Source organism: Schistocerca piceifrons, chromosome 1 (genome assembly GCF_021461385.2).
Source record: "Schistocerca piceifrons isolate TAMUIC-IGC-003096 chromosome 1, iqSchPice1.1, whole genome shotgun sequence".
NCBI classification, from domain to species: Eukaryota; Metazoa; Arthropoda; class Insecta; order Orthoptera; family Acrididae; genus Schistocerca; species Schistocerca piceifrons.
Window position 1 is genome coordinate 722,081,877 of NC_060138.1, and position 25,088 is coordinate 722,106,964.

The window sequence follows — 25,088 nt, forward strand, 5'->3', positions numbered from 1 at the left end:
CGTTTCCCGTATGAGCCGAGGAAAGCTTTACTGTACGTATACCTAATTACTCATTATAAGCTATCTTATTTTCTTACGGTCCCTTTTCTGTCGAGAATAGTTCCACATCCATTAACAGGCGCTGGTTATTCTGAATTTTTGCTGCTATCTAATAATCACCGGATTTATAAAATCCTAAGCGATATACGTGATGGATGTAGCAGATCTGCACACAGTTTTCCTCGAACTCCGGTCCCTAAATTTTTCCAAGACGAGTAACGTCGCCTTCTTTCTTTGAGAGATTCCAATTTCAGTTCTTGGAGCATCTGTGTCGCACTTTGGTGTGGGCTATGTTGATCTGTTACGGGCCTAGCAGCGTGCTCGGGTTTCATTCTATGCCTCATCCTCTTGTCTGCTGCATAACGACCCGAAATACCACAACAGTATCTACAGTAGGTGTCACTAGGATCCTTATCCAGTTACCTATATTAATCAATTTGCGCAAAGAACCTATATGTCATTAAATCGTTCGACATTTAAATGAAAATTTTAACGTATTTTATACAACTGAAAGCTTAATGAGTAGACATTAACTATGCGCATATTCAGTGATTTGATGAAAATGTTGTTGTTGTTGTCTTCAGTCCTGAGATTGGTTTGATGCAGCTCTCCATGCTACCCTATCCTGTGCAAGCTTCTTCATCTCCCAGTACTTACTGCAACCTACATCCTTCTGAATCTGCTTAGTGTATTCATCTCTTGGTCTCCTTCTACGATTTTTGCCCTCCACGCTGCCCTCCAATGCTAAATTTGTGATCCCTTGATGCCTCAGAACATGTCCTACCAACCGGTCCCTTCTTCTTGTCAAGTTGTGCCACAAACTCCTCTTCTCCCCAGTTCTATTCAGTATCTCCTCATTAGTTATGTGATCTACCCATCTAATCTTCAGCATTCTTCTGATGAAAATGGGTGATCGTAAAACTAGTCTGAGAGGTTTTACTGAATACAAACTAATTATCACGATTAAGACTGCTGCGTAATTCAGTACACATCATCGAGATATTTACGTATCCAGTGCACGGAAAGCCAGAAAGAAAACTGCATCCACATACGCAAAATGTCGATGTAGTAGTGAAAATATATGTGATTTTGTCTGTGTAATTCGGTACATGAAACGGCAGCTCTGTATTAGGTTATTCTAGCTCACTTTACACTTTACAGAGTCGGTAGTGATGGAGCGCACCAAGTCACTGTCTGTATGATAAGTAGGAAAGTCTTTTCGCTTCAATTTTCAGCTTGTATAATACTGCTACCTCACAACGTTTCCTATGTACCGCCCGCATCTCGTGGTCGTGCGGTAGCGTTCTCGCTTCCCACGCCCGGGTTCCCGGGTTCGATTCCCGGCGGGGTCAGGGGTTTTCTCTGCCTCGTGATGGCTGGGTGTTGTGTGCTGTCCTTAGGTTAGTTAGGTTTAAGTAGTTCTAAGTTCCAGGGGACTGATGACCATAGCTGTTAAGTCCCATAGAGCTCAGAGCCATTTGTTTCCTATGTAGGTACCTATTTGAGGAACGATGATGGTATTGGAAATTTTCATTTAAGGATTTTTATACTCCTTTAGCGCACTGCTACATACTGGAAACTACAAGTTGCAAATAAAAAAAGCAACAACACTGAAGAGGGAATAGTTCAATCCGACATGTCGAAACTCACCTCGAAATTTTTTTACGCAGGAAGAATACAACGAAAGAAATGCACTATCAAAATTTTAGCTGGCAAGGCGGAAGCATTTTTAAAAACTGTTGCAATTAGTCTTTTTTTTTGCACGAAGAACCAATTAGACCAGCCCTCCCTGCCTACCGACCGATAGGTAGTAACGAGAGGGCACAGAGCCGCGTGGTGCCAAAATCCGGAATGGCAGAAGCGAATTTGTAGCACCTAAGCCATACAAAAAAATGTCATGTGTCCTTATTGTTTTGAATAAGAGGAAGTTCGTATCCACAGTTAAACTATTCTGTTCTAAGAAGAGGAAAATAAATTAAGGCAGTATTTCATTTTATATTACAGACGACTTCCATGAACCCTGACTTTAATTTACTGAAATGCTGGATTGACGCTTTCGCTGTTTTTATGGCCAGCGGTATGTATTGAGTTACATAAACTGTGGAGGGAACCAGGGTCTATTTCTACTCCGCGGCTTCCATAAAGCCGTTTTGCAGTAGGTAGGGGGTTTCCATGACTACCGTCCGTAGTGTCTTCACTTTACTGGCATACAGAGTTTTGGTGTCATCTCATCTTACAGAAAAGCCCTTGGTTGCTTGCCGACATCGACAGCCGCGGCCAACCATTTGAAATCAATATTAGGAGACATAAGACAAATCGTCTCCATCACATCAGTTTTTCTTGTAGTAGACGGTGCTATTCTTTGCTATCTTTCCATACTATTTCGATGCTCGTTTATATTTTTACTTAACATACATCGATATATTGATAAAAATTTTTGTAGATGTAAATGTTATTTCATAAACCTGTGCCATATTGCTAACATTATTGGTTGTGACAGACATGTGCGTGAGTTGAAAAATCGAATGCTATGTGTTTAGGTGTTCGTTATGAAGCTCCACAATTGGTGTCTATGATCGATCTTATGATTATCCGCAGTTAATACACAGAATTGCGACTTTGGCCTCTGAGGTAGTGTGCACGTCCTCTTCTACGTATCGGGTATCAGTCTTATTCTTTCTTTAGCAAAGGTAGTAATTTATGCACCCGTGTCTCATGTGTTACAAGTTTCTTTCCAGATATCACAGATTTTCCTTTTATTTCTTTCATGTTCTGACACAATGTCATCAGATCTTGTACTACATCTACAGGTGAGCGCAAATCGCTCAAGACGTGCGATAGCAGCACCTTTAATCACTACTAGGAACTGTGAAAGTCAGCTAACGTTCCTTAAGTTCATAGGCAGCTCTGTCTTGTCACTTTGTGATTTCTATCTTTTCCTTAATGAGCAGTGGTTACGCTAAACAGCTGTCTCAATGTAACTGTGAAAACAGATTCGTGGTTCTCCTGTGACATGTTAATAAAATCAGTTCACTTACAGCAGGATATGTTGAACGAGGAAGGTATTCACTTGTAGTACTGTACTGACGAGGTTGTTTTCATTTTTTCGCTAACGCCCACATTGTCACAGCTTATCTCGGTCTTACTACATTCCTTGTGATGAGTGATACAGTACCGCTAACGATAACTGATGGTGCAATTTTGACGTCACGCGGGCACCTGTCGTAATAGTAACGGGAATCTGGAACGTACAAACGGGAATCTGGAACGTACAGAGTGGTTGAGGGGGGGGGGGGGGGGGGGGGGGGGAGGGACCTGGAGGAAAAGACAGGTCGTTGGTATCTTTGATAATAGCATGTGTTTTTCGCAGCATTCGAAACAGAATTGTGTCCCCTCTCCTCCCAATTGCTGCTAGCCTATTTAAGGAAGGAAACAAGGAAACTGTGGTCAGTACAAGAACGGGAGCTTTAGTGCAAAATGGATGCAAATGTCGAACAAAGGCAAGTTCACCGTTTTCAACGTTATACAAGTTCTATGATTCTCTAGCAGTTAGGGGGAAGTGTTTCAGCATAAGTCTTAACTATTAACGTACCTAAATGTAAGACTCGTGTCAACAGAAAAAAATAAAGTCGTATGGTGTTGACAGGGACTGGCTAGACGGAAAAGTATGCTTTCTTCCTGTGCATTGGGACGATTTCTTCGAAAAGTGTTCTTGTTGGGCATCAAGTACAGTATATACGTTTCCTGTATACAGTGCAGTGCCGTGCTATTTTGTGACGTTAGTATAGGAGGAAGAGAATCAAACTCAAAAAAATTTCTCTAAAATGGGGCGAAGGTGACTGCAGAGCTCAATCTATCTGTGCGAAGAGTGCTTCACTATCAACTGGCTCATATCACCTTATCCCAGGAGAAAATGCACAAAGATTTTGTGAATCAGACTAAGAGCAGCCGACCAGTTGCAAAGGATAAAGTAATCTTTACCTAGGTTTCAATAGATATAAATCTATCTTCTTCAGAAGACGGCAGCCCGCATCTCGTGGTCGTGCGGTAGCGTTCTCGCTTCCCACGCCCGGGTTCCCGGGTTCGATTCCCGGCGGGGTCAGGGATTTTCTCTGCCTCGTGATGGCTGGGTGTTGTGTGCTGTCCTTAGGTTAGTTAGGTTTAAGTAGTTCTAAGTTCTAGGGGACTTATGACCACAGCAGTTGAGTCCCATAGTGCTCAGAGCCATTTGAACCAATCAGAAGACGGCAGCATTATAACAACATGAAGTGATATGTCCTTATCGTTTAGGCAAACATCTGCATAGTTACATTAATCATATAAAATATAGCCCTGAGAACAGCAACGGTTCCACGTAAATCAGACTAAGAGCAGCCGACCAGTTGCAAAGGATAAAGTAATCTTTACCTAGGTTTCAATAGATATAAATCTATCTTCTTCAGAAGACGGCAGTATTATAACAACATGAAGTGATATGTCCTTATCGTTTAGGCAAACATCTGCATAGTTACATTAATCATATAAAATATAGCCCTGTTCTCAGGGCTATATTTTATATGATTAATCCGCACCGAAACCTAGGTCAACAGCCGGTTTCTACGAGTATTTGCAATCGAGGCGGATTCTTTATAATCATTAGATTTTATTTCATATAGTTCAATAATTGTCATCCTGAACGTTTCTGAATAACAATACCTTGAAAATCGACTCAGTCTTTCTCTCTTGGAGCCAGTTTGTCAGCATTTTCCACTATTTTACGAGGGGTGTTCAAAAAGTAATGCAACACACTTTTTTTCTCGACCAATTTCGGTTGAAAAAATTCGGAATTTTTTGTGGTGCATCGTGGAATATTCCTGCTTCAGCCCCTATAGTTTCCTCAAGTTCCAATAGGCAGCGGCGCTGTATGTCCCCTTGAAAATGGCTTCTGCAGTGGAGGTGCGTTCCTAGCAGAGAGCTATCATTGATTTCCTTTTCTTTAGTCTTGCTTCCATTATCAACTGCAACGTCGGAATTGCCTCTCTGGTGCATTTACTTTTCCTAAAGCCAATTTGATCGTCATCTACCGCATCGTCAATTTTCTTTTCCAGTCTTCTGTGTATTATTCTTGTCAGCAACTTGGGTGCATGATCTGTCAAGCTGATTGTGCGCTAATTCTCACACTTGTCAGCTCTTGCAGTCTTTGGAATTGTGTGGCTGATATTTTTCCGAAAGTCAGCTGGTATAACACCAGCAGCCTCAGTCGTTCGTTTGTTGCCAATTTACTCAACAATTTTAGAAATTCTGATGGAATATTATCTATACTTTCTGCCTTATGTAGTCTTAAATCTTCCAAAGCTCTTTTAAATTCTGATTCTAGCAATGGATCCCCTATCTCTTCTAAATCTACTACTGTCTCTTCTGTCACATCTAACAATTCTTCCCCCTCATAGGGCCTTCTGTGTACTCTTTCCCGTGGTCCACGATTCACTTCCATACAGTGACATATCCCACACATACGCTCTCGGGAAGCTTTTTCTCAATCATAAATCAATATTTCATACCAATCGAGATTTTTCAGCGAGAACTCTCTGTTCCACTGCGAAGGACTAGATATCTTCTTTTCTTTGGCAACTACCCGGTTCACATCTCCTTACAACTGTTTCATTCTCAGTTTTGAAGCTAAGCAAGTCACGGTTCTATTCATTTTAGTTTTCAACAACGCTTTCACTTATCTAATACTCGGTGTGAAGTATCCAGTCCAGTCCATAGGGAAGGCCTTTGATGTCTACCTGACCATGTCAGAATGACTACATCCTCTGCAAATGTTAGCAAACCCTGAATTTTATTTATTCTTTACATTACTAAGCGCAAAATCTGAACTGCTTCTCTAATACCATTTTCCTTTGCGGAAGCAAAACGTATCTTCGTTCAGTAACGCCTCAACTTTTCTTTCTAATTACCCTTACAGATTTCTGGACAGCGGCTTACAATAGCCTAATAGATTGATAGTCTGTTACTTTTTATATTTATTGTCTCGTGTATTGACATAAAACGATAGTAACACTTTTGGAAAACTGATGGTATTCTCCATTTATTTTTGACACCAGGTCAGATGAAATTTTAATTCCGTTCCTCGTAGAGATATTAGCAGGCCACAAGTTATAACATCAACTCTTGCTGAATTGCCTGATCTTAGATTGTTCGGTAATCCGTCAACCTCAGATCTCATTATTGCGTCATCTGTTTCTTCCACATCAACTTTGATGTCCTTTTCCATTACACTTCGAAACAGTTCTAATCCATCGTGTGAGTCTTCGGCACATTCTTCCCCATCTCCTGAAAGTTTCTCTTTTTTCATGCACTTATCAGAGATTTGTCCTTTGTTTCTTTTTATTAACCCTCTTCGTAGCACACTTACAACAACTTCAAGGTTCGATGAATTGGAATACACCCTGAGCTCTCCTTGTTTTTTGTGCCACCGATTTCACTGTAACCGTGATGTGCTGTTGCGGCTCGATTATTTCTTCGTCATTACGTTCCTCCCTTCTTTTCACTTAGCGCATTGCTACTCTCTTGGTGATCTACACTACTGGCCATTAAAATTGCTACACCACGAAGATGACGTGCTACAGATGCGAAATTTAACCGACAGGAAGGAGATGCTGTGATATGCAAATGATTAGCTTCTCAAGGCATTCACACAAGGCTGGCGCCGGTGGCGACACCTACAACGTGCTGACATGAGGAAAGTTTCCAAGCGATTTCTCATACACAAACAGCAATTGACCGGCGTTGCCTGGTGAAACGTTGTTGTGATGTCTCGTGTAAGGAGGAGAAATGCGTACCATCACGTTTCCGACTTTGATAAAGGTCGGATTGTAGCCTATCGCGATTGCGGCTTATCGTATCGCGACATTGCTGCTCGCGTTGGTCGAGATCCAATGACTGTTAGCAGAATATGGAATCGTTGGGTTCAGGAGGGTAATACAGAACACCGTGCTGGATCCCAATGACCTCGTATCACTAGCAGTCGAGATGACAGGCATCTTATCCGCATGGCTGTAGCGGATCGTGCAGCCACGTCTCGATCCCTGAGTCAACAGATGGGGACGTTTGCAAGACAACAACCTTCTGCACGACCAGTTCGACGACGTTCGCAGCAGCATGGATATCAGATCGGAGACCACGGCTGCGCCTACCCTTGACACAGACAGGAGCGCGTGCGATAGTGTATTCCACGTCGATCCTGGGTGCACGAATGGCTAAACGTCATTTTTTCGGATGAATCCAGGTTCTGTTTACAGCATCATGATGGTCGCATCCGTATTTGGCGACATCGCGGTGGACGCAGATTGGAAGCGTGTATTCGTGACCGCCATACTGGCGTATCAACCGGCGAGATGGTATGGGATGCCTTGGTTACACGTCTCGGTCACCTCTTGTTCACACTGACGGCACTTTGGACAGTGGACGTTACATTTCAGATGTGTTACGACCCGTGGCTCTACCCTTCGTTCGATCGCTGGAAACCGTACATTTCAGCAGGATAATGCACGACCGCATGTTGCAGGTCCTGTACGGGCCTTTCTGGATACAGAAAATGTTCGACTGCTGCCCTGGACAGCAAATTCTCCAGATCTCTCACCAATTGAAAACGTCTGGTCAATGGTGGCTGAGCAACAGGCTCGTCACAATACGCCAGTCACTACTGTTGATGAACTGTGGTATCGTGTTGAAGCTGCATGGGCAACTGTACCCGTACACACTATCCAAGCTCTGTTTGACTCAATGACCAGGCGTATCAAGGCCGTATTTAGGCCAGAGGCGGTTGTTCTGGGTACTGATTTCTCAGAATCTATGCACCCATATTGCTTGAATATGTAATCACATGTCAGTTCTAGTATATTTATCCAATGAATACCCGTTTATCATGTGCATTTCTTCTTGGTGTAGCAATTTTAATGGCCAGTAGTGTACGTTTTACTTTATTCTATCTCAAATTTTCAATATTCTATTACATTGTATAATCCTTTTTCTTTAAGAGCCAAAGGAGTTACAGACATTGGGTGCGAGTGGACAGTGATTGAAATCTTTTGGCAAAGTTGAAAATTTATGGCGGACCGAGGTGTTAATCTGAGTCTCCTGCTTGCTAGCCAGATGCTCTGACCACTACGCCATCCGGACACAGTGGTCAGAGCAGCTCCAGGGACTACCCTAGCACGCCTCCCATCAGATCTAAATTTGCAGCTTATCCACACTACTTATGTTGTGCGCCTTGCCCTTACCCTATTATTCGTGGCATTTAGACGATATCCGGAAGAGTTTGAGCCCGGTGTGTATCTGCACTGAAGAGATCACCGGTCGTCTCGCCTTAATTATGCACATATCATCAACTATTCATGGGTGCTGGAGTATCATCTGCCTAAACTTGAGTTTCGTTTATAGTCTGCTATTTGATTTCTAATTATTTGTCCAGACAAGATTAGTACTAGTGATACTTCATTATGTAGCCCCGGTTTTTCCAGATGTACCCTTCTTGCGATTTTGGGAGATAGTGTTAGCCACAACAAGGCGAAATTTATTGCAAAACTGTCTCTTATTTCTCTCACACCTCCAATAATTCTTTCCATTCTCTCCCTTACTACAGTATTTCAGTGAAGTAGTACCATCAAGTTATTTTCATATCTTCCTATTTATTTTGTAAATTGCTCAGTTGCATCACAGTATTTCAGTGACGTAGCACCATCAAGTTACCTTCATATAGTCTTATTTATTTTGTGAATTGCTCAGTTGCATCATTCACTCAAATTTCGTGATATTAGATCCCGATGTGTGCACGTGAACGTGTAAAACAGTTGTTGATGTCAGTTCTTAATCAATTCGGAGAAGAAAAACTCTGTCTCTGAGTTTTTCACAGTAACTCACTTTCGTTATTGCTACTCATACCCATCTCAGTATAAGTTACGCCATTCATACCGTTGCTACAATCATCTGGACATAAGTAGTCGTATTTGCGTTTCGTTGCAGCAATACCTAATTACACTCATCTCTCTTTCCAGTTTGCAGTACAACGATCACACTTCTAGCTTTCGATATTGCTCTTCATAAAACATTAGCTTAATTTTTGAGTGCTAGTTACAGCATCCTGCTTCACACTTTGACAGTCTCGTCACGGAAATCAGAATCGATGACTAGCCTCCTTTCAGAATTATTTTCGAAGAGGTGGTAATCATAACAATATTTATTAGTTCACTTATCTTGAATGGTAAGCGGCGATCTGGTTTAACAACTTGAATGAAGTTGAACTTATTACGCGAAATCTTTGTAAACAACTTTTATCGTCGATTACCTGTTTCGGTAAGCATAACCATTTATCGAAGTCTCAAGATAGTAACCATACTCAACGAAACAGTACTCGACAATAAAGGTTGTTTACAAGCGATATTGGATAAGAAGTTCATCTTCTTTCAAGAAACTAAAAATATTTTTTAGACGACTGCGTTCGTCGACAGTACAATTTTTGTGTATATAGTACAGCGCCGGCCGATGTGAACGAGCGGTTCTAGGCGCTTCAGTCTGGAACCGCGCGGCCGCTACGGTCTCAGGTTCGAATCCTGCCTCGGGCATGGATGTGTGTGATGTACTTAGGTTCGTTAGGTTTAAGTAGTTCTAAGTTATAGGGGACTGATGATCTCAGATTTTAAGTCCCATAGTGTTCAGAGCCATTTGAACCAATATTTTTTTTTTTTTATTGTACAGCGCTTCCCGTTGCCTTCTGAATACGTATGGCGTTGATCACTGCCGCGTCTTCAGATTTTAGGGATATCAATGCTCTCCAAGGGCAAGAGCATGTCGTAAACCTCTATCCATTACTCTGCCCCTTTCAACGAGGACATTTGGACAATGCCATGGTTTTGTTCAAATTTTACTTTTGGTATTAATGATCACTTTATACTTGCTTGAGGTAGATCCAACGATGCTTTTGCTTCTAACATGAGCCCCCTCCCTCCCCCTACCTACAACTCTTCGTTATATGAAGAATGAAATGAGATAGTTGCTATTAAATCTGCAAGCTCTTATTCCATAATCATGTACACTGAGGCGACAGAGGTCATGGGATAGCGATATGCACATTTACACATGATGGTAGTATTGCGTACACAAAGTATGAAAGGGTAGTGCATTGGCGAAGCTGCCATTTGTATTCAGGTGATTTGAAAACGTTTCCGTCGTAAATATTACCGCACAACGGGAACTAACAGACTTTGAACGCGGAATGTTAGTTGCAGCTAGACGTATTTCGGAAATCTTTGGGAAATTGGATATTTTGAGATCCACAACGTCAAAAGTGTGTCGAGAATACTAAATTTCGAGTATTACCTCTTACTATGAGCGACGCAGTGGCTGACTGTCTTCACTTAACAATCGAGAGCAGAGGAGTTTGAGGAGAATTTCCAGTGCTAACACAAGCAAAACCACATAAATAATCCAAAAAATCAATGTGGAATATAAGACGAACGTATCCGTTAGGACAGTATGGCAAAATGTGGCGTTAACAGTGTTTGGCAGCAGACGAACAACGCGATTATGTCTGCCAAAAGCAGGACATCGCCTGCAGCACGTCTCCTAGGCACGTTACCACATCGGTTGGACACTAGAAGACTGGAAAACCGTGGCCTCTTCACATGAGTTCCGATTTCAGTTGGTAAGAGGCGACGGCACATTTCGAGTGTGGTGCAGACGCCACGATGTCATGGACCCAAATTGTCGATAAGGCACTCTGAAAGTTGATGGTGGCTCCGTAATGCCGTGGGGTTCGTTTATTTGGAATGGATTGAGTCCTCTGGTCCAGTTGAACCAACTGAGACGATTTTCAGCCATTCCTGGACTTCATGATCTGAAACAAAGATTGAATATTTGTGACGACAGTGTGCCATGTCGCCGGGTCACAATTGTTTCGCGAATTGTTTGAAGAACGTCCTGGACAATCCGAGAGAATGATGCGACCAACCAGGTCGTTAGACAATAATCCCATCAAACATTTATGGGACATAATCGAGAGGTCAGTTCGTGGACAAAAATCCTGCAGCGGAAAAACTTTCGCAATTATGGGCGGCTAGAGAGACAGTATGGCTTTCTATTTCTGCAGGGGACTTCCAATGTAAATGAGCTTTTGGCATAATTGGCTGGGAGGCCCCTTACGGGGCTGGTCTGGCATCCTTGGTGCAGGTCTTATTACATTCGACGCCACATTGGGCGACCTGTGCGCCGGATGGGGATGAAATGATGATGAAGACAACAAAACACCCAGTCCCTGAGCGGAGAACATCCCCGATCCAGCCGGGAATCGAACCCGGGCCCCTTAGGACGGCAGTCCATCATGCTGACTATTCAGCTGTCGGGGCGGACGACTTGTGGAGTCCTTGCCATGTCGAGTTGCTTCACTATGTCGGACAAGAGGAGGTCCGACACGGTATTAGGAGGTAGTTCATGACTTTTTCCACCTCGGTGTGTTTTATTTACTGAGCGATAGGATGGGGCTGCGTCATACGTTTCCAGAAATAATTACGCGCAGTAGTAACCTGGACTGCACTGTCTACAACTTTCTGCCTATTCTGAACTATGATATGGTGTTTATTTAATCACAATTGTAATTTTAAAGTATTTGTTGAATACTTCAGAGGAACTGACTGGTCTCGAAAATTGTCAATCTAGCACAGTTAATTGTGGAACGTTCTTCCTATGTCCATATAGTTATCGTAAAGAGGAAATGCACTAAGACCAGTGAAACAGAATATAACAGCTCAGAACCACGTCTAACACCACTTGTTGAACAATAATAGGTTCTCCACACCAAAGCCCAGCTAGGTCTGAGTCAACATCATGTCGACTTGGCTTCTTTATAATCGAGGATGAACTACTAGCGTTATTAAATATTTTCTGAACAAGACAGTCTACAGCACACATTTTATTAATGTTACTGGCTTCGTCAGAATTAGGTCATATTCAGATCTACGAGTGAAATAACGGCCGGCCGAAGTGGCCGCGCGGTTCTGGCGCTGCAGTCTGGAACCGCGAGACCGCTACGGTCGCAGGTTCGAATCCTGCCTCGGGCATGGATGTGTGTGATGTCCTTAGGTTAGTTAGGTTTAACTAGTTCTAAGTTCTAGGGGACTAATGACCTCAGCAGTTGAGTCCCATAGTGCTCAGAGCCATTTTTTGAAATAACGGAAAAAGAAGAAAGTTACGTAAAAGAAATAAATGAAAGGAATTACAGGTAGATTCACCGTATTAACTAAAACGTGTCACCGGCAGCCTCCAAAATGAGTTACCATCAATGGTGGTTACAGGTGAATACGAGAGTACGACAGAATGCTTAACATCGCAGTGAAAAGTATTGACGCTAAACCGTGTGCAACCGTGTTGATGGTATACCAGTTATCAGCATCATCATCATCTCCTCCCAAGGATTAGGTGTTGTAATCATCTGTTCCAGTCCCTATCATTCATCCATCCGTCCATCCATCACTTACAAGGTCTACATGGTTCTCTTTTCCAGTCGTTCAATAATTCACTATCTTTTTGGCGATCTATTTTTTTGTCGTTCTGTCAACATGATCCTCTCATTTCATACTATTCTCTTCTGTCTTGTCATTAACTGAAAATATTTGAAAATATGACCTTATTGTTTCATTCCCTATTTTATCCTTTTTATTGCAGACTCACATGAAATTTATTTCTGCAACTTGTACATGTGATTTTTTTTTGTTACTCTCCATGATTCTAAACCGTATACAAGACTAGGTACAACCATAAGCTATATAATTTCATTTGTGTTGTTCTCTTTCTTTCCCAAATTTCTTCCAATTGTTCCGTCGCTAGCTTGATGTTCATCAACCTTCTTTTCAATGTCTTAGTCGTAGTTAAAACTAATATCACATTCTAGATGACTGATGTGGGGTACTTGTTCCAAAATTTTCTCATTTATTATTTTCGCTCTGACGGGATTCCTTCCATTGAAAGCCATTATCTTTGTCTTATTTATAGATATACCTAAGTTCTACTATATTACATATCAACTATAAAACTAAAATATAGTTGAATATGCTAAATATGACGAAGTGCATAATCAGATCCAGTTTTAAATGTTATTTTTAATGAAGATACTCTAGTTTCGTTGTCATTTCCGGATTAGTGTGCCGCCTTCAGTGTTAACGTACACGTATACATTTACTGCACCCTACAGTTAGGTCCACTCAACACAATGCAGTTTCTCTAGTACCGACGTTCATGACTGTTGCAATAGCGAAAAGTCATTAACAGTCATTGATACCGAAGAGACCACGCAGTTATAGATAAACCTAACTGCAATTGCTTGCTGTACAATGTATTTGTTCAACAATGTATGTAAAATCCTGAAACTGAGAAAACCTTTCAGTACACATGAGTTAACAAACAATAATTTGAATTACAATATGGATGGCTAATTATTTCTTCTTTCTTTCTGAGTTATCGTCTTCTAGAGAACATGTAGAAATTTCAATCCTTAACCTTTCGTTGTTCCTTCCTTTTGTTACTGTATTTCATCATTGTTATTTTGTGTTTCTTTTACTTATCTTCAGACCGTTTAGTATTTTTTCTCTTTTCTTTCCTCCCCCCGTAAATTTTCAATTTTTTTTAGACATTCCTCCTAAGTATTCCTCTTTGTATTACTCCATCTTCTATTTGACGTTTCTTTCTAAATCGCTTGTATCCAAGTGAATCTTGACTTTTTTACAAAATATATTTGAAAATTCTTTTGGTTAAGCTGTTTCATACACTGTGTAAATATCTACAAAGAATATCATTCTCCTCTTCCTCATTTTTTATAATTTTTCTATGTTAAGATGAATGTTATTGTTACTTCTTAGCTGTAAAATTTCTGAGGTTTTTCGGGTAACTAACAATTTCTTTGTATTTCTGCTTTTCTCATATTTTTGTACTATTTATTAAAAGTAACCATTATTTCTGCAATTTTTGGAGTGATCGCTGTTTAATATTGCACAGTTCATACAAAAAAGCTCTGAAAGCTGTTTTTTGTAAGAATTCCGTTATCTGATCATTGCATTCGGTCTGCTTAATTTTGTCCATTAGGTTCCGCTACTCTTATCATCACCAGATACACTCTGTATTATAGGAAAACACGTTATTGAAGCCGTAAATGATAATGTTAGGGATTATCACATCACGGACCACTTTAAGCCGACTTAAATGTCACTGTTAAGACTTTTCTGCTGATTAGCAGTTTCATATGATAAAACTAAAAGGAAAACATGCTTGTTATTTTCATACTGCTTTCCTCGTCCAATAACAAGAACCGAAACAGTCCTAGATAAACCATATCGAACAGATCGAGGCTTTTCTACCGTCCGCTGTAGAGAGGCGGAGCGCTTAATTCAGATTTCGAGATGAGGGGTGCAGCCAACTTTCGCACCATACACATAACTTTTCTAAATCGTTTTGCAATTTGTTTTGATCTTCTGATGACTATACTAAACGATAAATGACAGCACCATTTCCAAACAACTAAGACGGCTGCTCACATTATCTCCTGGATCGTTTATATAGATAGGGAACAGCAGAGGCCTATAACACTACGTTGGGAAACACCAGAAATCACTTCTATTTTTTCCAATGACTTAACGTCAATTACTACGAACCGTGACCTCTCTGACGGGAAATCACGAATCCAGTTACATAAATTGACGATATTCCTATCAGCACGTAATTTCAGGCCGCTTGTGTGGTACAACAGCACTCAAGATGTATACGTGTACGTTAACACTGAAGGCGGCACTCTAATCCGGAAATGACAACGAAACTAGAGTACCTTCATTAAAAATAACATTTAAAACGGGATCCGATTATGCACTTTGTCATATTTAGCATATTCAACCATATTTTAATTTTAACAGCACTCAAGACTTCGTGTGTGTAAAGAGCTAGTTGAGTTTCACAAGAATGATGTTTTTTAAATCCGTGTTGACTGTGTGCCAATGACTGTTCTCTTCGACGTAATTCATAATGTTCAAACAAAATTTTGTTGTTGTGTTATTCAGTCCAAAGACTGATTTAAAGTAGCTCTCAATGCTACTCTATCCTGTGCAAACCTCTTCACCTTCGAGTAACTTCTGCAATCTACATCCTTCTGAACCTGCTTAGTGTATTCATCTCTTGGTCTCCCTCTACGATTTTTACCCTCCACGCTTCCCTCCAATACTAAATCGGTGTTCTACGCTTCCCTCTAATACTAAATCGGTATTCTATTGATGCCTCAGAACGTGTCCTACCAACCGATCCTTTCTTCTAGTCGAGTTGAGCCACAAATCCCTCTTCTCTCCAGTTCTGTTCAATACCTCCTCATTAGTTATGTGATTTACCCATCTAATCTACAGCATTCTTTTGTAACACCACATTTCGAAAGCTTTTATTCTCTTTTATGGTCTATTACTATTTATAGTCCATGAAATACTAAAACTCACCTAGTTTAAGTGTCTCATTTCTTAAGCTAATTCCCTCAGCATCATCTGTTTTATTTCGACTATATGGCGTTATCCTCGTTTTGCTGTTGTTGATGTTCATCTTATATCCTTCTTTCAAGACACAATCCATTCCGTTCAACTTCTCTTTCAAGTCCTTTGCTATCTCTGATAGAATTACACTGTCGTCAGGAACACAATATATATTTCAAAATCCTGCTGCATATCGACGCCAGCCGGTGTGGCCGAACGGTTCTAGGCGCTTCAGTCTGGAACCGGGCGACCGCTACTCTCGCAGGTTCGAATCCAGCCTCGGCCATGGATGTGTGTGATGTCCTTAGGTTAGTTAGGTTTAAGTAGTTCTAAGTTCTAGGGGACTGATGACCTCAGATGTTAAGTCCCACAGTGCTCAGAGCCATTTGAACCATTTTGCATATATTAATGACTTGCGCCTGTAATTTAATGGATTACTCATACTATCTATCTATATCCGGATCCCGCTGCAGCTACTGCCGGGTCAGGGTGGTGACGAGTCCTCTCCATTTGGCTCGGTCCTCCTCCCACTTTTCTTCCTCCACTTGCCCCCAGGTCACACCTCTCCTTTTCACAGATATTCTCACTCCCGTTTTCCACATTCTCTGGCGCCCTCTGGGTCTTTTTCCATATATCCTTAGTTTTTATATAAATTTGGGGAGTCTCTGTCCACACAGCCTCTTAACATGCACGTACCATCTTAATCTCTTTTTTTTTCAGTTTCTTTTCTCATACTTTGTTGTTTAAGATCCTTTCTGATATCTACGTTCCTTACTCTGTCCATTCTTGTTTTTCCCTTAACTGCTCTGAGAAATTTCATTTCCCCTGCTTGCAGTCTGCTCCAGTCCCTTTCTGTCATTTTCCGTTTTTCTCTTCCGTAGGTGACAATAGGGAAGTAATAACTCTTAGGCATACGGAGTTTTGCTCATACTACTTTCCTGAATATTGGTGTGACTTGCGCAACTTTCCAGTCTCTGGATATGGATCTTACGTCGAGCGTGCGGTTGTATATGATTGTGGAGTATGGAGCTATTTCACCAGCATACTCTGAAAGCAACCTAATTGGTATACAATCTGGACCGGAAAATTTGCTTTCATGAAGTGATTTAAGTTGTTTCGCTACTTCGCGGATATTTATTTCTAAGTTACTCATGTTGGCAGCTGTTCTTGATTCGAATTCTGGAGTATTTACTTCCCCTTTTTCGATGAAGGAATTTCGGAAGACTGTGTTTAATAACTCTGCTTTGGCAGCACTGTCGTCGATAGTATTCCCATTGCTATCGCGCAGAGAAGGCATTGATTTTGTCTTGCCGCTAGCATACTTTACACACGACTAGAATCTCTTTGCGTTTTCTGTCAGGTTTCGAGACAAAGTTTCATTGTGGAAACTATTATATGCATCTCGAAGTCCGCGCTAATTTTCGGACCTCTGTAAAAGATCGCCACTCTTGAAGATTTTGCATTCTTTAAATTTGGCATTTTTTTCGTTGTTTCTGCAACAGTGCTCTGAACCGTTTCGTGTACCAAGAGGGATCAGCTCCATCGTTTGTTAATTTACTTGGTATAAATATCTCAATTGCTGTCGATACTATTTCTTTGAATTCAAATCACATCTGTTCCACACTAACGTTGTTAATTTGGAAGGAGTGGAGATTGTCTCACAGGAAGACAGTTTATCTGCTTTTTTGCACAGGTGTACTTTTCGTTTATTTTTTGGGGGATTTAGGAGTTGAAGCATTCAGTCTCGCTACACTGACCCTGTGTTCACTAATCCCTGTTTCCTTCTTGATGTTCGTTATTAACTGAGGATTATTTGTTGCTAAGAGGTTAAGTGTTTTTTCACAACTGTTTACTATTCGCGTGGGATCATGAACTAACTGCTCGAAATAATTTTCAGAGAATGCGTCTATTACATTTTCGGATGATGTTGATGCGTACCGCCGGATTTAAACATGTATTTTCGCGAACATATCGAGCGTAAATCAAACTCACCACCAAATATAACTGCATGAGTTGGGTACGTGTTTGAAATTAAACTCAAGTTATCTTTGAAGCTTTGAGTTGGCAGCTCGATAAGAGGAAACAGTTATTATTTTATTTCGAAGAATGATCTCTGCCCATACTAACTCACAGGAACTATCTACTTCAATTTCGGTGCAAGATAAACTACTTATAGCAGCAACAAACACGCCGCCGCCAACTGTGTTTAGCCTATCCTTCTGAAACAATGTTAGGTTCTTCGCAAAAATTTCACCTGAACTTACCTACGGCTTTAGCCAGCTTTCAGTGCATATAACGGTTTGAGCATTAGTGCATTCTATTAACCATATGGGTATGTTCTTTCGGACAGCCGTGAAGAATGAAATTTCAATGAATTACAAACATCAGCTGTGTACGGGACGCTGATGGAAATCGACGGGTGGAGTTGAAAATGTGTGCCCGACTGGGATGTCTGCTTACCAGGCACGCGCTCTAACCCTTAAGCCATCGCGTACACAGGAATTAGCGCGGCTGCGCGGACTTACCCTAAGCACGCCCCCCAGCAGACCCACATTCTCAACTTACTCCACACTACAAAAGTAGGGTTGCTTACCCACAAACCTCAATGCTCGTGGCAAGGACTACTCCCGCACGAGGTCGAGCGGGAAATGGTCCTTGGCTTGTGATCGCCGAAATTACGAGTGTACGACGGGGGCGTGCTTAGGATAAGTCCGCGCAGCCGCAATGATTCATATGTCCTCGGTGGCTTAGGGTAACACAATACACATATAGCTAATAGAAAGCATTGACGTTCAAACCGCCAAATCACAAGCCAAGGTTCATTTCTGAGCGAATGCACACATACGCTCGAACTCATGCGGGAATAGGCCTTGCCCTCAGCATTGAGATTAATGGGCAGGCAGCACTACTTTCGTAGTGTGTCGAGCAAGCTGAGAATGTGGATCTGCTGGGGGGGGGGGGGGGGGGTCCTTCTGAACAGAAAGTTGCAAGGCATCCCAGATATGCTCAATTTTGTTCATGCTTGGGGAGTCTGGTGGCCTGTGGAGGCGTTTAAACTCAGGAGAGTGTTCATGGAGCCACTCTGTTGCAATTCTGGACCTGCGGAGTGTCGCATTGTCCTGCTGGAATTTCCCAAATTCGTCGGAATGCACAATGGACCTGAGTGGATGCAGTTGATCAGCAGGATGCTTACGTACATGTCACTTTTCAGAGTCGTATCTAGTCGTAACACAGGTCCCATATCACTCCAACTGCGCATGCCCCACATCATTACAAAAACCTCCACCGGCTTGAACAGTTCCCTGCTGACATGTAGGGTCCATGGATTCATGAGGTTGTCTCCATACCCGTACACGTCCATTCGTTCCACACAATTTGAAACGACGCTCGTCCGACCAGGCAACATGGTTCTACTCATCAACAGTTTAGTGTCGGTGTTGACGAGCCCAGGCGAGGCGTAAATCTTTGTGTCGTGCAGTCTTCAAGGGTACACGAGAGGGCCTTCGGCTCCGAGAGCCCATATCGATTATGTTTCGCTGAATGGTTCGCACGCTGACACTTACTGATGGCATAGCATTGAAATTTGCAGCAATTAGCGGAAGAGTTGCACTTCTATCACGTTGAAAGATTCTCTTCAATTGTAGGATCTCTTTCCGGCCGCAGTGATGTCGGAGATTTGATGTTTTACCTGATTCCTGATATTCAAGGTACACTCGTGAAATGATCGTAAGGGAAAATCCACACTTCATCGCTACCTCGGAGATACTGTGTCCCATGGCTCGTGCGCCGACTATAACACCACGTTCAAACTCACTTAAATCTTGATAACCTACCATTTTAGCAGCAGTAGCCGACCTAACAACTGTGCCAGACACTTGTTGCCTTATACAGGCGTTGCTGACCGTTGCGTCGTATTCTGCCTGTTAACATATATCTGCATTCTTTGTCGCTTCAGTGTATGACTGGGTACATGATTCTCATGGCTTGCGAATGTGAGTAGTTGTTATGATGGATGGCTGCACGTGTGTAGCAGAATATATGTGTTCGTTCACGAGATCTAGCTTCTATTCGCGGTTCTTTATCTGTGTGTAAAAGACGTGGCGTATCGTGTGCAAATATGTCAACGAAAGTAATTAAAGTAACCTCTTTCTAGTTGCTGGCCCTCTTGAGAAAAAAATGACAGTCACGTATCCTGCGGCAACGACAATAAATAATTAAAGTAAAGATAAGAAAATTACTAAAATTGAGAGAAGTCTGAAAAATGACCTCAAACTTGCGGACCTTGGGCGCAGTTTCTGAAAGCAGAAATAACAAAGCACTTACATTATTAAAAAGTCTAAAAGCGACTAATATTGCAGAAAATGTCCAAAATCGCGTTTTCTGGCGGATGAACTGTACCAGGATGTCAAACTCGAAAGCCAGATGCTTACACAGTGCTTTCCAACCGCAGAAACAACAGGAAATGCCGAAAAATGATATAAAGAGCAAAATTTGTAAAACTGTCCCCGCAGGATTCAAATCCAAGACCTACTGGACGTGAAAGTATGAGGAGTCAGATATTTTTACATAAGATAAATGACCAAGTTTGTCGCCATCAAAACTTACCATAACCGGCTGGTTCTACTTCCACACCATGTGAACTTAATGTATCTTCCAGTTCAAATTAGAATTTTGCGCTATCTCTACATATGTGAAATGTATTTTTGCTATTTACAACTTCTGCACGGAATTATCTAATACAGAAAAAAATCGATTCCAACATCTGCCTGTGTCTGGCCGAATACTACCAACTGACGAATCTGTTTACGTCTTGTTAGTTAGTTAGTTACATGTTCCACAGACTATTTGAAGGATTTTTTTCATCGAAATGAAGTGGAACAAGTCAGTTTACAAGGTATGTATACACAATCAGTCTTAACATTAATGAACCCATTATTTTACTGCAACTACACTTTTTTCAGGCTACCAGTTTTTAAATAGAAATTCATCGGGATTGTCCAGGAGAAATAATTTTAGGTTAAATTGCAAGGTTAATTGCAAGAGGGCGTGCTACTGGGTATTGGAGGTACTGGTGTATACAGCAATCTGCACCACCACCTCTGAAGGTCTCGATGTATGGTGGTACAACATGCAATGTATGGTTTCCATGAGCAGTAAAAAGGGCGGAAATGATGCTTATATTAATCTCTATTCCAATTTTCTGTACAGATTCCGGAGCTCTCGGAACGTCGGTGGTGCAAACCTTTTTTGATGTGTGTAATTTGAAAAACATCATTAACTATTTTCTCTGTTTCTTTCTCTCTAATAAGATTTATTGGTACACTCGTATCGACCGCAAAATGTACCAATCCTCTCTGTTGAATGTTAAATGGAAGGTCCTTCACATATGTAGAGAGTAGGAGTGGACCCAGAATTGAACCCTGTGGGATCCCCTTTGTAGTTTCTCCCAAGTCACTAATAATTTCTATTCTTCCAACGTTGTTTGAATTATGCACCACAACCTTTTGCATCCTTTTGTTAAGTACGATTCAAACAAGTTGTAAATAAAGCAATCGATTCCATAAAACTTGGAAAATAAGAAAAGAAAACAATCAAAATACATAAACCCCTTTCTGTGCTATGCAAATTCTACTGGACACTGCTACCAGTGAGTGGAGTAAGGAATGAAATGCATTTACTGTTTAGTAGAGTGTAAGCTATATTAGCCATTGAGGAAGATCGTATTGTAGTTCCTTCTTTCAGTCGTCTCATGAACGCCAAAATGAGATAAGCGACAATGCCCTAGATAATCAGTTAAAATCTCTTGCTACAGTTAACGCCACTAGACTTTATGGGATACCTATAGATTCTAAATAGAGTAGGCGAAGGAACTTACTCCTCTGCTTGCATCGATCTACGGTAATTCTCTGGAGGAACGAAGCGCTCCTAGGTCATTCCCGTGACCAGGGAGGGCCGTCATAAAGATGCACACGATTTCAAGCCTATATCTCTGACAGAGGTCTGTTGTAGAATTGTTGAATACGTTTTGTCCTCGCATTGTGTGACATAACAGGAAGACAAAACTTTCGTCTGTGGAACCAAGAAAGATTATGTAAACAATGACTGTTTGAAACCCATCTCGCTTTATTCGATCACGAGATCGACAAGGCAGTAAATACAGGCGTCCAGATTGATGCTGTGTTCCTTGACTTCCGGTAGGCGCTTGATACAGTACAACATTGGCGCCATGTTAACAAACTACGAGCGTGAGGAATATCTAACCACGTTTGTGACTAAACAACTCGTAGCAAATAGGATACAGCATTTCAATCTGTAACGGAGGAAAATGTTCTGACTTAACAAGTAACCTCAGACGTATCCCAAGGGAGTGTGAAAAGATCGTTACTGTTCATAATACATAATTTACAAATCGACTAGTGGATGAAGCCGGAAGCTCCCTGAGTCTGTTCCCGTGTGATGTTTTCGCTAAGATAAAAAAAAAAAAAAAAAAAAAAAAAAAAAACACCTGTAGCGAAACGCAGGAACACGAACAGTGGAACGCTTGCAACAGGGATTGGCATTTAATCTTCATTACTGTAACAAATGTAACGCATTGCGCGTAAATACGTAGAAAGATTGGTTATTGTTTGATTACACAACTTCGAACAATCAATGGTAGCAGTCACATATATTAAATATCGAGAAATACGCGTCCGGAGCGATTTGAAGTGGTACGGCCACCTAAAACTAATCGTAGGAAAGACAGATGTCAGACTGAGAAAAATCCTCATGTAGTGTAGTCCAAGCGCGAAGGAGGTAGCTTACAAAATCCCTAGTTTCCCCGAAACTTCAGTATTGCTCATCTGTCTGGGATCTGTACCAGAGATAATTCATAGAGGAAATAGAGAAGATCAAAAGTATAGTAGTGCGTTTCTTCACGTATTCGTGTTAAAGCAAGAAGGAAACGCTCACCTAACTCGAGTGGCAGACGCTTCAGGAGAGGCGTTGTGCATCGCGATGTGATTTACTGTTAAAATTCCGAGAGCAATTTTCTGGAAGAGTCAGACAATATGTTGCTTCGTCCTATCTATATCTCCCGAAATGACCGTGAACGTAAGATGATAATGGTACACGAAGTACCTTCTGTCACAGAGAAAAAGAGACTTGCGGAATATACAGGGTGGTCCATTGATCGCGACCGGGCCAAATATCTCACGAAATAAGCGTCAAACGAAAAAAATTACGAAGAACGAAACTTGTCTGGCTTGAAGGGGGAAACCAGATGGCGCTATGTTCGGCCCGCTAGATGTCGCTGCCATAGCTCAAACGGGTATCAACTGCGTTTTTTAAAAATAGGAACCCCCGTTTTTTATTACATATTCGTGTAGTACGTAAAGAAATATGAATGTTTTAGTAGGATCACTTTTTTCGCTTTGCGATAGGTGGCGCTGTAATAGTCACAACCATATGGCTCACAATTTCAAAAGAACAGTTGGTACAGGTAGGTTTGTAAATTAAAATAGAGAACGTAGGTACGTTTGAACATTTTATTTCTGTTGTTCCAATGTGATAATATACTTTTGTGAGCTTATCATTTCTGAGAACGCATGCTGTTACAGCGTGATTACCTGTAAATACCACATTAATTCAATAAATGCTCAAAATGATTTCTGACAACCTCAATGCATTTGGCAATACGTATAACGACATTCCTCTCAACAGCGAGTAGTTCGCCTTCTGCAATGTTCGCACATGCATTAACAATGCGCTGACGCATGCTGTCAGGCGTTGTCGGTGGATCACGAACGCAAATATCCTTCAACTTTCCCCACAGAAAGAAATCGACGACCAATCCACCAGTCCACCTTCAACCGCACGCGAGCCATGTGCCGGACATCCATCATGTTGGAAGTACATCGCCATTCTGGCATGTAGTGAAACATCTTGTAGTAACATCGGTAGAACACTACGTAGGAAATCAGCATACACTGCACCATTTAGATTGCCATCGATAAAATGGGGGCCAATTGTCCTTCCTGCCATAATGCCGCATCATACATTAACCCTCCAAGGTCGCTGATGTTCCGCTTGTCGCAGCCATCGTAGATTTTCCGTTGCCCAATAGTGCATATTATGCCGGTTTACGTTACCACTGTTGGTGAATGACGCTTCGTCACTAAATAGAACGCGTGCAAACAATGTGTCATCGTCCCGTAATTTGTCTTATACCCAGTGGCAGAACTGTACACGACGTTCACAGTCGTGGCCATGCAATTCCTGGTGCATAGAAACATGGTACGGGTGCAATCGATGTTGATGTAGCATTCTCAGGATCGACGTTTAGAGATTCCCGATTCTCGCGCAATTTGTCTGCTACTGATGTGGGATTAGCCGCGACAGCAGCTAAAACACCTACTTGGGCATCATCATTTGTTGCAGGTCATGGTTGACGTTTCACACGTGGCTCAAAACTTCCTGTTTCCTTAAATAACGTAACTATCCGGCGAACGGTCCGGGCATTTGGATGATGTCGTCCAGGATACCGAGCAGCATACATAGCACACGCCCGTTGGGCATTTTGATCACAATAGCCATACGTCAACACCATATCGACCTTTTCCGCAATTGGTAAACGGTCCATTTTAACACGAAGCAAATACCGTCCGCACTGTCGGAATGTTACGTGATACCACGTACTTACACGTTTGTGACTATTACAGCGCCATCTATCACAAATCGAAAAAAGTGGTCCAACTAAAACATTCATATTTCTTTACGTACTACACGAATATGCTATAAAAATGGGGGTTTCTATTTAAAAAAACGCAGTTGATATCATTTTGACCTATGGCAGCGCCATCTAGCGGGCCAACCATAGCGCCATCTGGTTTCCCCCTTGAAGCTAGACAGGTTTCGTTCTTTGTAGTTTTCTCGTTTGATGCTTATTTCGTGAGATATTTGGCCCAGTCACTATCAATGGACCACCCTGTAGAGATTGATGGAGGTGTATAACGGACTGAAACTATGTGTAGGATTATTACCGGTATGCGAATCGTAATCTTTGTTGAGGTCTTAAGCTCTTCCAGCGAAATAACAGTAATTATTCCACTGGGGTGCCCAGCCAGGTGGCTAAGCTCTTTGCCCCATGCCTTACTGGGAGTGAAGCCACTGTCCCTGTTGATCAGACTGTCGGTCGCTCTTTTATCAATAGCCTCCTTTCCAACACGAAACAACGAACAGAAAAAGTTTGACTGTTCTGCCAGTGGACGACTGCAGACAACTTGCGATAGAAGAGGTCGCATTTGAGAACCGAAAACTGTACAGGACGTAGATAGAGCGAAATGCATTTACGTCAACTGCCGTCTGTTTCAGGCGGGACGACGGAGTAGAAGAGCAGAAGAAGTCTCCTTCCGACCAGCCGCCTCCATACGCCGAGCCACAGCCTCAGCCTGCACCTCCGCCCAGTACTGCCAACGTTCAACAGCCAGTGTGTACGTATACGCTGCTAGTATCCAGCGTTAAAAGAAAGATACTGCTTAA

The 25,088-nt window shown here is 41.8% G+C and overlaps 1 protein-coding gene across 1 annotated transcript in view; it reads left to right on the forward strand.

Moving 5' to 3' along the window:
* The window catches only part of LOC124771984 (lipopolysaccharide-induced tumor necrosis factor-alpha factor homolog), a 168,007-nt gene that overhangs the window by 119,634 nt on the left and 23,285 nt on the right, over positions 1-25,088 (forward strand). Inside the window, exon 3 of the mRNA XM_047249329.1 lies at positions 24,921-25,039. Coding sequence (XP_047105285.1) covers positions 24,921-25,039 — 119 coding nt within the window. The remainder of the gene's footprint in view (positions 1-24,920; positions 25,040-25,088) is intronic.